The sequence below is a fragment of the Lucilia sericata genome, unplaced genomic scaffold (assembly GCF_015586225.1).
Source record: "Lucilia sericata isolate MDLA Ls3-8-SP2 unplaced genomic scaffold, ASM1558622v1 Contig001417F_arrow, whole genome shotgun sequence".
Lineage (NCBI taxonomy): Eukaryota > Metazoa > Arthropoda > Insecta > Diptera > Calliphoridae > Lucilia > Lucilia sericata.
In genome coordinates this window covers 56,211-68,957 of record NW_023995350.1, presented here as the reverse complement: position 1 = coordinate 68,957, position 12,747 = coordinate 56,211, and the positions used below count along the sequence as shown (strand labels likewise).

The 12,747-nt window shown below is 33.5% G+C and overlaps 4 protein-coding genes across 5 annotated transcripts; 2 read left to right on the top strand and 2 right to left on the bottom strand.

Moving 5' to 3' along the window:
- Nucleotides 1-76: 76 nt before the first annotated feature.
- Nucleotides 77-3,071, top strand: LOC119611297 (endoplasmic reticulum-Golgi intermediate compartment protein 3-like). Of its 2 annotated transcripts, XM_037966831.1 has the most exons (7): nt 77-297; nt 367-721; nt 794-953; nt 1,231-1,408; nt 2,354-2,558; nt 2,678-2,840; nt 2,906-3,069. In XM_037966831.1, the coding sequence occupies exons 1-6, from the start codon at nt 210-212 to the stop codon at nt 2,808-2,810; spliced, it is 1,119 nt and encodes a 372-aa protein (XP_037822759.1). In that variant the 5' UTR covers nt 77-209; the 3' UTR covers nt 2,811-2,840; nt 2,906-3,069. The 2 variants fall into 2 exon arrangements, with proteins under 2 accessions (XP_037822759.1, XP_037822758.1); XM_037966830.1 differs by having other exon boundaries at nt 2,678-3,071.
- Nucleotides 1,410-2,105, bottom strand: LOC119611298 (reactive oxygen species modulator 1-like). The gene is made up of 2 exons (XM_037966833.1): nt 1,816-2,105; nt 1,410-1,678 (listed from the first exon to the last, which is right to left on the bottom strand). The coding sequence occupies exons 1-2, from the start codon at nt 1,944-1,946 to the stop codon at nt 1,570-1,572; spliced, it is 240 nt and encodes a 79-aa protein (XP_037822761.1). The 5' UTR covers nt 1,947-2,105; the 3' UTR covers nt 1,410-1,569.
- A 22-nt stretch (nt 3,072-3,093) lies between the features above and the next one.
- LOC119611296 (U4/U6 small nuclear ribonucleoprotein Prp31-like) lies at nt 3,094-5,000 on the bottom strand. Its single transcript, XM_037966829.1, has 5 exons — nt 4,562-5,000; nt 4,287-4,491; nt 3,895-4,222; nt 3,542-3,832; nt 3,094-3,479 (listed from the first exon to the last, which is right to left on the bottom strand). Exons 1-5 carry the CDS (start codon nt 4,908-4,910, stop codon nt 3,144-3,146), a joined length of 1,509 nt encoding a protein of 502 aa, XP_037822757.1. The 5' UTR covers nt 4,911-5,000; the 3' UTR covers nt 3,094-3,143.
- A 600-nt stretch (nt 5,001-5,600) lies between these two features.
- Nucleotides 5,601-12,486, top strand: LOC119611301 (probable DNA mismatch repair protein Msh6). Its single transcript, XM_037966835.1, is given in 10 exon segments — nt 5,601-6,158; nt 6,217-6,522; nt 6,577-7,878; nt 8,419-8,571; nt 8,638-8,776; nt 8,779-8,930; nt 8,987-9,566; nt 9,632-9,783; nt 9,844-9,999; nt 12,265-12,486. Coding segments are annotated over 10 exon segments (3,555 nt in total). The 5' UTR covers nt 5,601-5,687; the 3' UTR covers nt 12,409-12,486.
- Nucleotides 12,487-12,747: the final 261 nt, after the last annotated feature.

The following is a 12,747-nucleotide window of genomic DNA, read 5'->3' as shown; positions in this document are numbered from 1 at the left end:
CTCATATTATCCGAACTTGGCAGCACTTTCCTATACATGTCAAATAATTTGTTTACGTTGTCATTTAACAAAAAAAAAAAAAAGAATCTAGTGCAAAAAACAACACAACATACAGAATTTTTTTTATTTAACTTAAAAACCTAAAAATGTTTGTTTAATTTTACTTTAATAAATAAATTTTAAGAAAAAGTCTTAACTATAACCACAACATGAAAATAGCCGATGCTTTAAGACGTTTAGATGCCTATCCCCGTACCTTGGAAGATTTTAGTGTCAGAACGGTTTCAGGGGCAGCCGGTAAATACCTATTTTCTCGAATATTTCCTAAATTTCACATTAATATTAAACGAAATAACTATTTTTTAGTTACCATTATTAGTAGCAGCATTGTAGTAATATTAATATGTTTGGAATTTATGGCGTATATGACTCCAAATCTTACGGAAGAACTATTTGTGGACACCACCCGTGGCCATAAGTTAAGAATTAACTTAGATATAACTTTACACAATTTAGCATGTAATTATTTGTCTTTGGATGCTATGGACTCATCGGGTGATCAACACTTGAGAGTTGATCATGATATTTTTAAGCATCGTTTGGATTTACAGGGAAATCCTTTAAAGGAAGTGGATCCTATTAAGGAAATAGTAGCCGTTTCACCCTCAAATAAGAATAATACTTGTGGCAGTTGTTATGGTGCCGAGAACAATAGTACACAGTAAGTTTAGAGTGGAGGGAATGGCGAAGGAATAGTTCTTTCATGGAATATTGATATTTTGGTTTCTTTTAGCTGTTGCAATACCTGTGACTCGGTTCTAGAGGCCTATCGCATGAAGAAATGGAATGTCCAACTGGACAAAATTGAACAATGTAAAGATCAATTTAAACGTTCCGATTTAGATGCTTTTAAGGAAGGTTGTCGGGTACAGGGTCATTTGGAAGTTAATAGGGTGAGTTTTTTTAATGTTTATAATTGTAACTCGTTTTATTTTAAATATAAAGAATAATTTAAGTGAAAGTTCTCTGTAATCTGACAAAAATAGTGCTGAACACAAATTAAAAAAAAAAATTCTATATAACCTCAAAAATTTAAGACTTGCTTCAAGTACCTTATCAGCATTATAGAAAACCTATAAATTTACTTAAAAGTAGCATAAAATTAAAGAATTTTCAGTAAAAATTGTAAATTTTAACCTATTTCTCGGGAACATTTCCTTCTATTTACAGATGGCTGGTAGTTTTCACATAGCTCCCGGCAGTAGTTTTTCCATACGACAATTTCATATACACGACTTCCAAATAGCCGATGTAAAACTCTCCCACACCATTAATCATCTTTCGTTTGGTGACAAAATCGAATTTGCCAAAACCCATCCCTTAGATGGAGTAAAAGTGCTAACAGAAGGTAAGTGTTTCTAGATTTTTGTCATTTATTTTCGTTTTAAATTTATAATATTAGTATAATTTGTAATTAATAAGTAAACTTAACAAATAGTAGCTACTAAAAGCGTTAGAAATCCGGCCAAATGTAATTTTAAATCCTTGAAGATTAAAACGGCCACTAAATTAACAGCGTATACCAGTACCAATGGCCATAAAGGTGCCAAAAGTGCCACCACCCTGTAACATGACTTTGCCCACATTGTTGATCAATTCACGTCCTCTTAAACCGTATCTGTAAGAGAAACAAAACAAAAAATCTAGAATGTACTTTCTTCTACCCAACCGTAAACATTATGTAATGCCGGCAGACAACCAACCGGCCTTTAGGAATTTAATGTTTTCTATATAGTTTTCTTTTAAAAATTTTACCTCAAAGCTGAAAATCCACCAAATAGAGCACCACTGGCCATGCCCACACAAAAACCAATGGTAAAGCCAGTTTTCATTTTCTCAAAACACGAGGGTCCTTGTTGACCAAATGCACTGCTGGGCATAGGCATGTTTAATTTTTTTTTTTTAATTTATTTTATAACTTTTTAATAATTTAATTAAAAAATAAGGTTTTGTTTATTATGTGTTTAAAACACTTAAATTTGTTTCACAATTTGTTGCAAAAATGTGAAAATTCCTTATAAATGTAATTCTTTTTCTTTCTATAATTCTTGTTCTTCTTTAGGTTTGTTGTTATGTCAAATTATCAAAAACGTCATGTGTGTATGGTAGCACAGTGCCCTCTATATGTCAAATTTTATTTACATTATCATTCACAATAGTTTAGTAGAAGTTATTGTACTGTTTGTTAAGGTTTTTAAACGTTATTTGTAGTATGATATAAAAAATTACTATAATTCTAAATTTTAATGAAAAAATGTAGTTTTTTTTTATAAAATTATTGTTTACCTTTCAGAATCTAAATCGGAAATGTTTAATTATTATTTGAAAATAATACCCACTGTTTATATGAAGGCCAATGAGGAGGCTCCCATTTATACAAATCAATTTTCCGTTACCCGTTATCGCAAGGATTTGAGTACAAAAGAACGTGGCATGCCGGGCATATTTTTCTCCTATGAATTGTCACCGTTAATGGTGAAATATGAAGAACAGCAAAGGTATGTTTTAAGAAAAATATTTACAAAAAAAACAAAATTTTTTAAAGAAATAAAAAAAAATTCATAAAAAAACTTTAAAATTTGAAAAAATTTTCTATAATATTAAATTTTCTTTTCAGATCATTTGGTCACTTTGCTACCAATTGTTGTTCCATTATAGGTGGCGTTTTTACCGTTGCAGGTATAATAGCGGTATTTCTCAACAATTCCTGGGAGGCTTTGAGAAAACTCGAGATCGGTAAACTAAGTTAACAGCTATATTTATACAACTATATACCAAAGGTGCTGTTTACTTTCAACATTATAAAGCTCCTCTATAACTTTTCCTCAATTTATTCCTTTTAAAGCAAAAACAAAAATATTTCTTTTTATAAACTCCTCGCTTATTAACTTGACGACAATTGCTTTTGAAAAGCCTTGGCATTCCTTAAAGAAAAAAGTATCTATTTTGTAATTAAGTAAACGAAGAAAAATCTCAGACAAAAACATTTTTGCCAACAAATTTGTAACATTTTTGAATTAAGAAAAATTGTAATTTATGTTGTAAGTTTTTTTTTGCAATAAAGTTTTTTATTGGAAATATGTTTAAGTAGTTCTTTTGCCTACTGAAAGAAAGCCGGAAGTATTTGAGAAATATTTGGCATTCATTTCGGTTTGAGTCTTTTCTGCGGCCTGGGGATTGACAATTTCTAAGCCCTGCAAGGGAGTAAAGGCTACACTAGAGGCTGTACCGGATATCTGACGTTTTACTGTAGTACTGCCACCATAGACCTGTTGTTTTTGTAGATTCTTTTGTAAGGTCTTGCTAATGCGCACTTTAGTCTTTTCATCCACTTGTGGCAGACGTATGCGTCCTGTGCCAGTTTTTCCTATAGTGCCACGAGAATAACCCAAATCATCTTGATAAGCATCTTCTTCAATCTAGGAAAAAAATTTTTTGAATGAAAAATAATTAAAAAAAAAAATTGTATACTAAAACTTACATCTCCAAAGTTCATGCGATTGGCTTGTTTACGGAATTCAGTTAAAGCATAACGTTCTTTCATTTTTCTCACTCTTTTGCCACCTCTTTTCTTCTTACTACCCTCAATGGGCTTGGGCAAAGGTTTAATGAATTTGACGGGTGGAGGTTCTTGTAGTTTATCCAATTTCTTTTCTATATCCTCCTTAAATTTCAAACCTATTTCTCCATGCACACTTTCATGACAAGCATCTACACGGGCCGCCAAAACAGCTTTGGCTGCCACCAAGCGGGCTGCTTTACGTCTTAAATCCTAGAAAATTAAACAAAATTTTAATATTGCTTTTAAAACTTCCCAAAAAAAAAAAAACTTACTGGTGCCGTATCCTGGACAATTTGTGAAAAGAAAACATAGCCGGTATGAGGCAACATTTGAGTTTTAGAAAAGCCGGATAAAGTTTTCTTTTGGGAACCTAAAACCTGAACATTACAGGCGGGCATTTTGGATAGTTTAGTTAAACCACCAGCAATACCTAATAGTTTAGCAGCTGTAGAGGCTCCCACTATCATAGACAAATTGGGTGCAATAAAAGTCATGCGACTTTCGACATATTCATAAATTTTGGTTTTGAAATTATTTAAATCGATGGCCATTTCACAGGCCTCATCGATTTGAGCCTTTTCGGCAGGCGTTAACAAGGTTCTATTATAAAAATAAATAAATTCCTTTAATACTCCTGTTATAAAACCAAATTACCTTAACTTACCCTTGTGTGGTAGAGGCTGTCACCGAAACAATCATAATAGTTGCCTGAGTTAAGATAGCCTGTAATTTTTCATTATTTTTCACCTGATCCAAATCATTGCCCAATTCTTTAACCGCCAGCAGATACTCAATTTCACCTACTATCAAGGAGTCTAACTCCGGGAAACGTTTTTGATACTTTTCCTTGGTAAACTTATGGATAATGGCTGCAATAAACACATTAAAAACAAATTGGTTGCTACTGCTTATCTCCTCTATTTCCCGCCATAAACTTACATATCTCATTGTCTATATCCACTGCTATGGCATTGGCCTCCACTATTAAACAATACTCCGGATCTGATTCTACACTACCCAACATTTCCGCTGAGGTACGCTGCCTTTGGGCATAGTGTTCTATTTGCTTGAGTATATACTGCAATCTATCCGAATCTCTTAATTTACAAAGTTCTCTAATTGACTGCACCTTAACATCCACTTCCATGAGATTTATACTGGGTTTTAATAGCTTCTCGGCAATTTCTTCTGCCTGAGCCGCTTCCTCGGCAGTTTCTTCCATGGCCAAATCATCCTCTGGTTCATTATCTTCCTCTAAATCGGCTAAAAGTTCATCAGCCAAAGACATGGTAAAAATTTAATGCAATTTCTCGTAAAAAATAATTATTAAATATTGAAATGTATAAACAAAACGTTTATGCTGCACGTCAAAACAAGACAAACAGCTGTTTGCATAAACTTGGCAGTACTGTTGATAGCTTTAAAAAGTATGCGAATCTACCAGCTTTTATATATATTTAATAGTAAACAGTGATGACCATTTCACTCAACAAAAAAGGTATTTTTGTAAACAAAACAGAGTTAATCCTTTATTTTGATTATAACTCAGTCATTTTTACCCAAATTTCGTCAAATTTCGGTAGAAATTTTCTTAAAAGCTATTACTACATTATATAGAGCCAGAAAAAATTATTTTTTTAACATGAAAGACATTTTAGTAAAAAAGTGAGGTTATGAAGTTTGTTTAATCATAACTCGAGTTATTTATGTAACGATTTCGCTCTTGTTTGATAGAAATATTAATAAAACTATGATCATGATTTTTTTTTATTTTATGTTTATGTGTTAAATCGCTTACCTGAGATTAAGAATAACGAACAGATTAAGAAATGTTGATATATCAAATAAAATAAATTTTATTTAGCAAATTAACAATTGAATTACCAAAAATTCAATACAAGTGCTTTTTAATATAATAACGGCTTTTATTATTTTCCAAGTATTGACAACACTGGCCTTGGGCGCCAAAAATTGCGCATTATTGATTTTATTCTAAAAAATTTTTGCACAGAAGATTAATCGGTCACACATTAATTGCAAAGGCGTCCTCGCTGTAAGTTAAAAAATGTCCAAAAAACTTAACACCAGCTTAGGCAGTTCAGTAGCCTCGCCTAAAAATAACTTATTCAATTATTTCTCTCGGTCGCCGGCGACCCTGGAAAAGAAAAAAATTCCTGTGACCCCATCAGCTGGAGGCGAGGAAAAACAACAGAAAAACGAGAAAAATGTAATGGAAAAAGAAAATCTTCAAAACAAAACCAATAAAGAGGAAAACTCAGCGAAGCAGAAGATCAAGAAATCGAAAATCATAGATTCAGATGAAGAGGAGGAAGTGGCCACCACCTCAAAGAAGAGAAGAAGATTGGTATTGCAAGATTCCGAGGAGGAAGAGGAGGAACAAACGAAAAAATCTAGAGGAAAAGCAAAAGATGATAGTGACTATGAACCCAATAAAGATGAAGAAATGCCCTCGGAGAATGAAGAAGAAAAAGGGGATTCAGAGGTGGAATCTTCCCCAGAAATAAAGAAAAATCATGTGAGTTGAAAGCTGTTTCAAAATGATACTGATTTTTGAAGTTTTCTTTAATTTTTAGAACAATAATAATGAACCCAAATCGAAGAAAACGAAATTGGATGCCACTCTTACGGCGGGCAGTTTTATGGATAAATTAGAACAGCTAAAAGCGGGTAGCGAGGGTAAAACTTCGAAAAAGCAAGAAGCTAAATGTGAAGAAGTTATTACCTCCAATTTAGATGAGCCGGTGGTGTGGCCTCATCAGAAATTGGAATTTTTAAAAGCGGATAAAATCAAAGATAAACAAGGACGTAGGCCGGATCATCCAGACTATGATCCCTCCACCCTGTATGTGCCACCCAAGTTTTTGGATTCTTTATCTCCGGTAAGTGATAAAATCTAAAACAAAAGTGTTAATTGTAATAATTTCTATTGTCAGGGAGTACGCCAATGGTGGGTTTTAAAATCCGAAAGTTTTGATTGTGTACTTTTCTTTAAAGTGGGAAAATTCTATGAACTTTATCACATGGACGCTGATGTAGGTGTAAATGAACTGGGTTTTACCTATATGCGCGGAGAATTTGCTCATTCTGGTTTTCCGGAAATATCTTTTGATAAAATGGCCTCGGTGTTGGTGGAGAGAGGCTATAAAGTGGCGCGTGTTGAGCAGACAGAAACTCCTGACATGATGACTGAAAGATGTAAACGTATTAAGCCCACTAAGTTTGATAAAGTGGTGCGCAGGGAAATTTGCCAAATTACTTCCCGGGGAACACAAGTCTTTGGCAGTCAGTGTCAAATTACACCTAATCATCAACCCAACTATATGTTGGCCATAGTAGAGCAGCAATCCGCCCAGTCAGGTGGCTGCAGTAGTTACGGCATTTGTTTTATAGACACTTCTATAGGTGATTGTTATTTGGGAGAATTTGAGGATGATACAAATTGTTCTCGTTTACTTACCCTGCTCTCGCATAATATGCCAGTCTTAGTGGTATTAGAAAAAGCAAATATTCAAGAAAAGACCCAAGATATAATGCGCACTGTTTTAAGTGGTGTTTTAAAGGAGTATATGCCCAATGTCGGTTCCATGCAGAGTACAGCTGAAAAGACCTTGAAAGAATTGGCCGAAAAATATTATGCTGGTGGCGACAATTGGCCTATGGTTTTAAGAACAATGCAGTCGGAAACGGATCACTTGGGCTTAACTCCTCACGCTGATGCCAAGCTGGCTTTGAAAGCCTTAGGTTTATGCCTGAACTATATGAAAAAATGTCATGTAGCGGAAAAAGTTTTACCCATGGCTCGTTATCATCTCTACCAGCCGCCCGATACTTTGGCCTTAGATAAAGTTCCCTCAAAAATCTCCACTAATCAAAGAGCTCATATGGTTTTAGATGCCACCACCTTAATGAATTTACGTATTACCGGCGAGGAACATTCGCTGCAGTCTACTTTGGATCAATGCTGCACCAAGTTTGGTAAACGTTTGCTGCATCATTGGTTGTGTGCTCCTTCGTGTGTTCTAAGCGCTATTGTCGAGCGTCAAGAAGCTATTACAGATTTTCTCAATAATCCCTCACTGCTGCAAGAGGCTAGAGCTTTATTGGCTCCTTTGCCAGATTTCGAAAGGCATTTGGCACAAATTCATCATTTTGGCAGTAAAATTGTGCAGGAAAGTCATCCCGATGGTCGGGCTATATTTTTTGAGGAGAAACAGTATAATAAAAAGAAAATGCAGGTAATTTGAGGGAAGAAATTCTTTCTGAGAAAAAGCTTTTCATTGTTGAAAAGTCTTTTCTTTAAAAGGGATTTTTAATAGCTTTTTAGTTAAATAGCTTTCTAAAAGCTTTTTAATGCTATTTATTAAAAAAGCATTAAGAGCTTTTGAGTGAAAAAATTAAAATGAAAGATACTTATTGTTAAAAATTGTTATTTATTAAAAAAGCATTAAGAGCTTTTGAGTGAAAAAATTAAAAAGAAAGATGCTTTTTGTTAAAAATTGTTAAGTGCTTTTTATAAAAAAGCTTTAAGAGCTTTTTTGCAAAAAGGCTTTTTAAGATTTTTTTGTAATAATCTATTTTAGAGTTTTTGGTGCATTTTACAAAAAAGCTTTTTAGAGATTTTTTACAAAAAAGCTTTTTTTAGGGCTTTTTTAAAAAAAGTTAAAACTATATAAGAACTAATTTTCCAAAAAGCTTCATATGAAAAAACCTTTTTAAAAATTTTGTTTTATGTTTTTAAAAAAGCTTTTTTATATAAAAAATTCAACCGTTTTCAGAATTTTATTTCCATACTCAAGGGATTTGAGTCTCTGTTACAAATTCCTACAATTTTTCAAGAAGCTGACTCAAAATTACTTAAACGTTTGACACAATACAAAAATAACGTGGGCATATTTCCAGACCTCACCGAAGAACTTAATTTCTTCAAGGTACAAATTTCTTTATTACTTTTATAAAAAAAAAAAGAAAAACTTAATAAAACAAACTTTCCACAGCAAGCTTTTGATCATACAAAAGCTGCCGAAACTGGTGTTATTGCACCCGAAAGTGGTGTAGATGAAGATTATGACAGAGCCGAGGCAAAAATCAAAGAAATCAATAAAAAGCTACAAGAATATTTAGTTGAACAAGAAAAATATTCGGTTGTCGCATCAACTACTTCGGCTCGGATAAAAAACGTTTTCAATTGGAAATACCCGAAGCACGTTGCCGTAAAGTGGATAGTAGCTATTCTCTGGAGGGTCAAAAGAAAGGAGTAGCACGTCGTTACACTACAGAGGAAACCAGGGTAAAACAAATGAAATTTTCCAAAAAAAAAGACATTTTAAATTTGTAATTTTCCAGAGTTTTCTTAAACAAATGCAAGCGGCTGAAGATGAACGTAATACTGTCTTAAAAGATTTATCTAGACGTATATTTGAGAAATTCTCCCAACACTATGATTTATGGAAACAATGTGTGGATTGTGTGGCCCATGTGGATGTTTTAGCCTCTTTGGCAGAATATGCTAGAACACAGCAAGTTATCTGTATACCTCAACTGGAAGATGTGGACGCTGGCAAACAAGCTTTTATAGAAATTGAAGAAGGTTATCATCCTTGTGTTTCAGCCGATACTTATATACCCAATGGTGTGGTTTTGGGCTGTAATGATACAGCTCCTCTTTCTATATTAACTGGTCCCAATATGGGTGGTAAAAGTACACTTATGCGTCAGGTGGGTTTGCTGGCGGTAATGGCACAAATTGGTGCTCATGTACCGGCTCAGTCGTGTCGTCTGTCGCTAGTAGATCGTATATTTACTAGACTAGGAGCTCAGGATGATATTCTATCGGGTCATTCTACTTTCTTGGTTGAATTAAATGAAACTTCTTTGATATTAAAACATGCCACAGCAAATAGTTTGGTACTGTTAGATGAACTGGGTAAATTTGTTTTATATGTGTAACGATTTTAACAGTATTAAAACTTATATTTATGCTTTTAATAGGACGTGGTACTGCCACCTATGATGGCACTGCTATAGCCGCCTCTGTCGTCAACTTTTTGGCCGATCTTAAATGTAGATCTTTATTCTCTACTCATTATCATAATCTTATAGATTTCTTTCATAAAGATGAACGTATTACTTTGGGTCATATGGTGGGTTTCGAAAAGGGTTTTATAAAAACTATATTATATCTTTTGTGTTATATGTTTTAGGCCTGCATGGTGGAAAATGAAGATTGTGATGATCCTACTCAAGAAACGGTTACGTTCCTATATAAATACTCTGCTGGAGCTTGTCCCAAATCGTATGGTTTCAATGCTGCCAAATTGGCAGGCATGCCGCATAATATAATCAAAAGAGCGTATACGGTAAGTGGAATTTTTAAAAAAGAATGTTTGTCTAGTCTATAATCTAGCTCCTATAGTCTAAAGTCTAGTCTATAGTCTAGCCTGTAGTATAGTCTAGTCTATAGTCTAGCCTGTAGTATAGTCTAGTCTATAGTCTAGTCTATAGTCTAGCTCCTATAGTCTAAAGTCTAGTCTATAGTCTAGCTGTAGTAGTATCTAGTTTATAGTCTAGCCTGTAGTATAGTCTAGTCTATAGTCTAGTCTATAGTCTAGTCTATAGTCTAGTCTATAGTCTAGTCTATAGTCTAGTCTATAGTCTAGTCTATAGTCTAGTCTATAGTCTAGTCTATAGTCTAGTCTATAGTCTAGTCTATAGTCTAGTCTATAGTCTAGTCTATAGTCTAGTCTATAGTCTAGTCTATAGTCTAGTCTATAGTCTAGTCTATAGTCTAGTCTATAGTCTAGTCTATAGTCTAGTCTATAGTCTAGTCTATAGTCTAGTCTATAGTCTAGTCTATAGTCTAGTCTATAGTCTAGTCTATAGTCTAGTCTATAGTCTAGTCTATAGTCTAGTCTATAGTCTAGTCTATAGTCTAGTCTATAGTCTAGTCTATAGTCTAGTCTATAGTCTAGTCTATAGTCTAGTCTATAGTCTAGTCTATAGTCTAGTCTATAGTCTAGTCTATAGTCTAGTCTATAGTCTAGTCTATAGTCTAGTCTATAGTCTAGTCTATAGTCTAGTCTATAGTCTAGTCTATAGTCTAGTCTATAGTCTAGTCTATAGTCTAGTCTATAGTCTAGTCTATAGTCTAGTCTATAGTCTAGTCTATAGTCTAGTCTATAGTCTAGTCTATAGTCTAGTCTATAGTCTAGTCTATAGTCTAGTCTATAGTCTAGTCTATAGTCTAGTCTATAGTCTAGTCTATAGTCTAGTCTATAGTCTAGTCTATAGTCTAGTCTATAGTCTAGTCTATAGTCTAGTCTATAGTCTAGTCTATAGTCTAGTCTATAGTCTAGTCTATAGTCTAGTCTATAGTCTAGTCTATAGTCTAGTCTGTAGTCTAGTCTATAGTCTAGTCTATAGTCTAGTCTATAGTCTAGTCTATAGTCTAGTCTATAGTCTAGTCTATAGTCTAGTCTATAGTCTAGTCTATAGTCTAGTCTATAGTCTAGTCTATAGTCTAGTCTATAGTCTAGTCTATAGTCTAGTCTATAGTCTAGTCTATAGTCTAGTCTATAGTCTAGTCTATAGTATATTCTATAGTCTAGTCTATAGTGTAGTCTATAGTCTAGTCTATAGTCTAGTCTATAGTCTAGTCTATAGTCTAGTCTATAGTCTAGTCTATAGTCTAGTCTATAGTCTAGTCTATAGTATAGTCTATAGTCTAGTCTATAGTCTAGTCTATAGTATAGTCTATAGTCTAGTCTATAGTCTAGTCTATAGTCTAGTCTATAGTCTAGTCTATAGTATAGTCTATAGTCTAGTCTAGTCTATAGTCTAGTCTAGTCTATAGTCTATAGTCTAGTCTAGTCTATAGTCTATAGTCTATAGTCTATAGTCTATAGTCTAGTCTAGTCTATAGTCTAGTCTATAGTCTAGTCTAGTCTATAGTCTAGTCTATAGTCTAGTCTATAGTCTAGTCTAGTCTATAGTCTAGTCTAGTCTAGTCTAGTCTATAGTCTAGTCTATAGTCTAGTCTATAGTCCAGTCTATAGTCTAGTCTATAGTCCAGTCTATAGTCTAGTCTATAGTCTAGTCTATAGTCTAGTCTATAGTCTAGTCTATAGTCTAGTCTATAGTCTAGTCTATAGTCTAGTCTATAGTCTAGTCTATAGTCTAGTCTATAGTCTAGTCTATAGTCTAGTCTATAGTCTAGTCTATAGTCTAGTCTATAGTCTAGTCTATAGTCTAGTCTATAGTCTAGTCTATAGTCTAGTCTATAGTCTAGTCTATAGTCTAGTCTATAGTCTAGTCTATAGTCTAGTCTATAGTCTAGTCTATAGTCTAGTCTATAGTCTAGTCTATAGTCTAGTCTATAGTCTAGTCTATAGTCTAGTCCATAGTCTAGTCTATAGTCTATGGTCTAGTCTATAGTCTAGTCTATAGTCTATGGTCTAGTCTATAGTCTAGCCTATTCCATAGTCTAGTCTATAGTCTAGCCTACAGTCTATTTTATAGTCTAGTCTATAGTCTACCAACTTTGTTTTCCATTTTTATACAAATAAACCTCAAAATATATCTAATATAATATTTCCTTTTAAAATGTTCTCTCTTCCCCCTTCCAGCTCTCCAAAAAAGTTGAAGCAATTGCTTTAAAACGTAAAATTGCAGCTAAAATTGTTGCTGCCGCTACTATGGGCGGTGCCAGTAAGACTCAGTCGGCAAATTTGAAAAATTTATTACTACAACTGCAACAATGTCAAATTTAATTAACAAAACAAAATGTTATGTCTTCTATTACACAACTATCAAGTATTTTTATCGTCCTATAAATTATAACAACTAAGTATTTTTTTTTTTTTGTATTTTTTGCCAAATCTTAAAGAATCACATGTATACGTTAATAAACAAACAAATAATCAAAAATCAAATAATTTAACAACTGGAATTCAAAGATGAAGACAAGGTTTTCAGTTAAGAAAACAGAAAGTTGATGATGACTACCAATGCTAATGTTTTTGCAGGAGATTAGGAGGTAGAAAAGTAAGTATGTCTATGTAGATGTTCTTAGCAAAATTTGCATTTTAATTCTTGTATTAAATATGTAG

Bases quoted from the DNA above. Each gene is read 5' to 3' on its own strand.
- LOC119611298 (XM_037966833.1), bottom strand. From the start codon at position 1,946: ATGCCTATGCCCAGCAGTGCATTTGGTCAACAAGGACCCTCGTGTTTT. The intron at 1,679-1,815 runs GTAAAATTTTTA...TTTCTCTTACAG, and splicing joins GGTGGATTTTCAGCTTTGAG to ATACGGTTTAAGAGGACGTG.
- LOC119611297 (XM_037966830.1), top strand. From the start codon at position 210: ATGAAAATAGCCGATGCTTTAAGACGTTTAGATGCCTATCCCCGTACC. The intron at 298-366 runs GTAAATACCTAT...ACTATTTTTTAG, and splicing joins AACGGTTTCAGGGGCAGCCG to TTACCATTATTAGTAGCAGC. The intron at 722-793 runs GTAAGTTTAGAG...GGTTTCTTTTAG, and splicing joins GCCGAGAACAATAGTACACA to CTGTTGCAATACCTGTGACT.
- LOC119611296 (XM_037966829.1), bottom strand. From the start codon at position 4,910: ATGTCTTTGGCTGATGAACTTTTAGCCGATTTAGAGGAAGATAATGAA. The intron at 3,833-3,894 runs GTAAGTTTTTTT...TTAATTTTCTAG, and splicing joins TTGTCCAGGATACGGCACCA to GATTTAAGACGTAAAGCAGC. The intron at 3,480-3,541 runs GTAAGTTTTAGT...TTTTTTTCCTAG, and splicing joins ATCGCATGAACTTTGGAGAT to ATTGAAGAAGATGCTTATCA.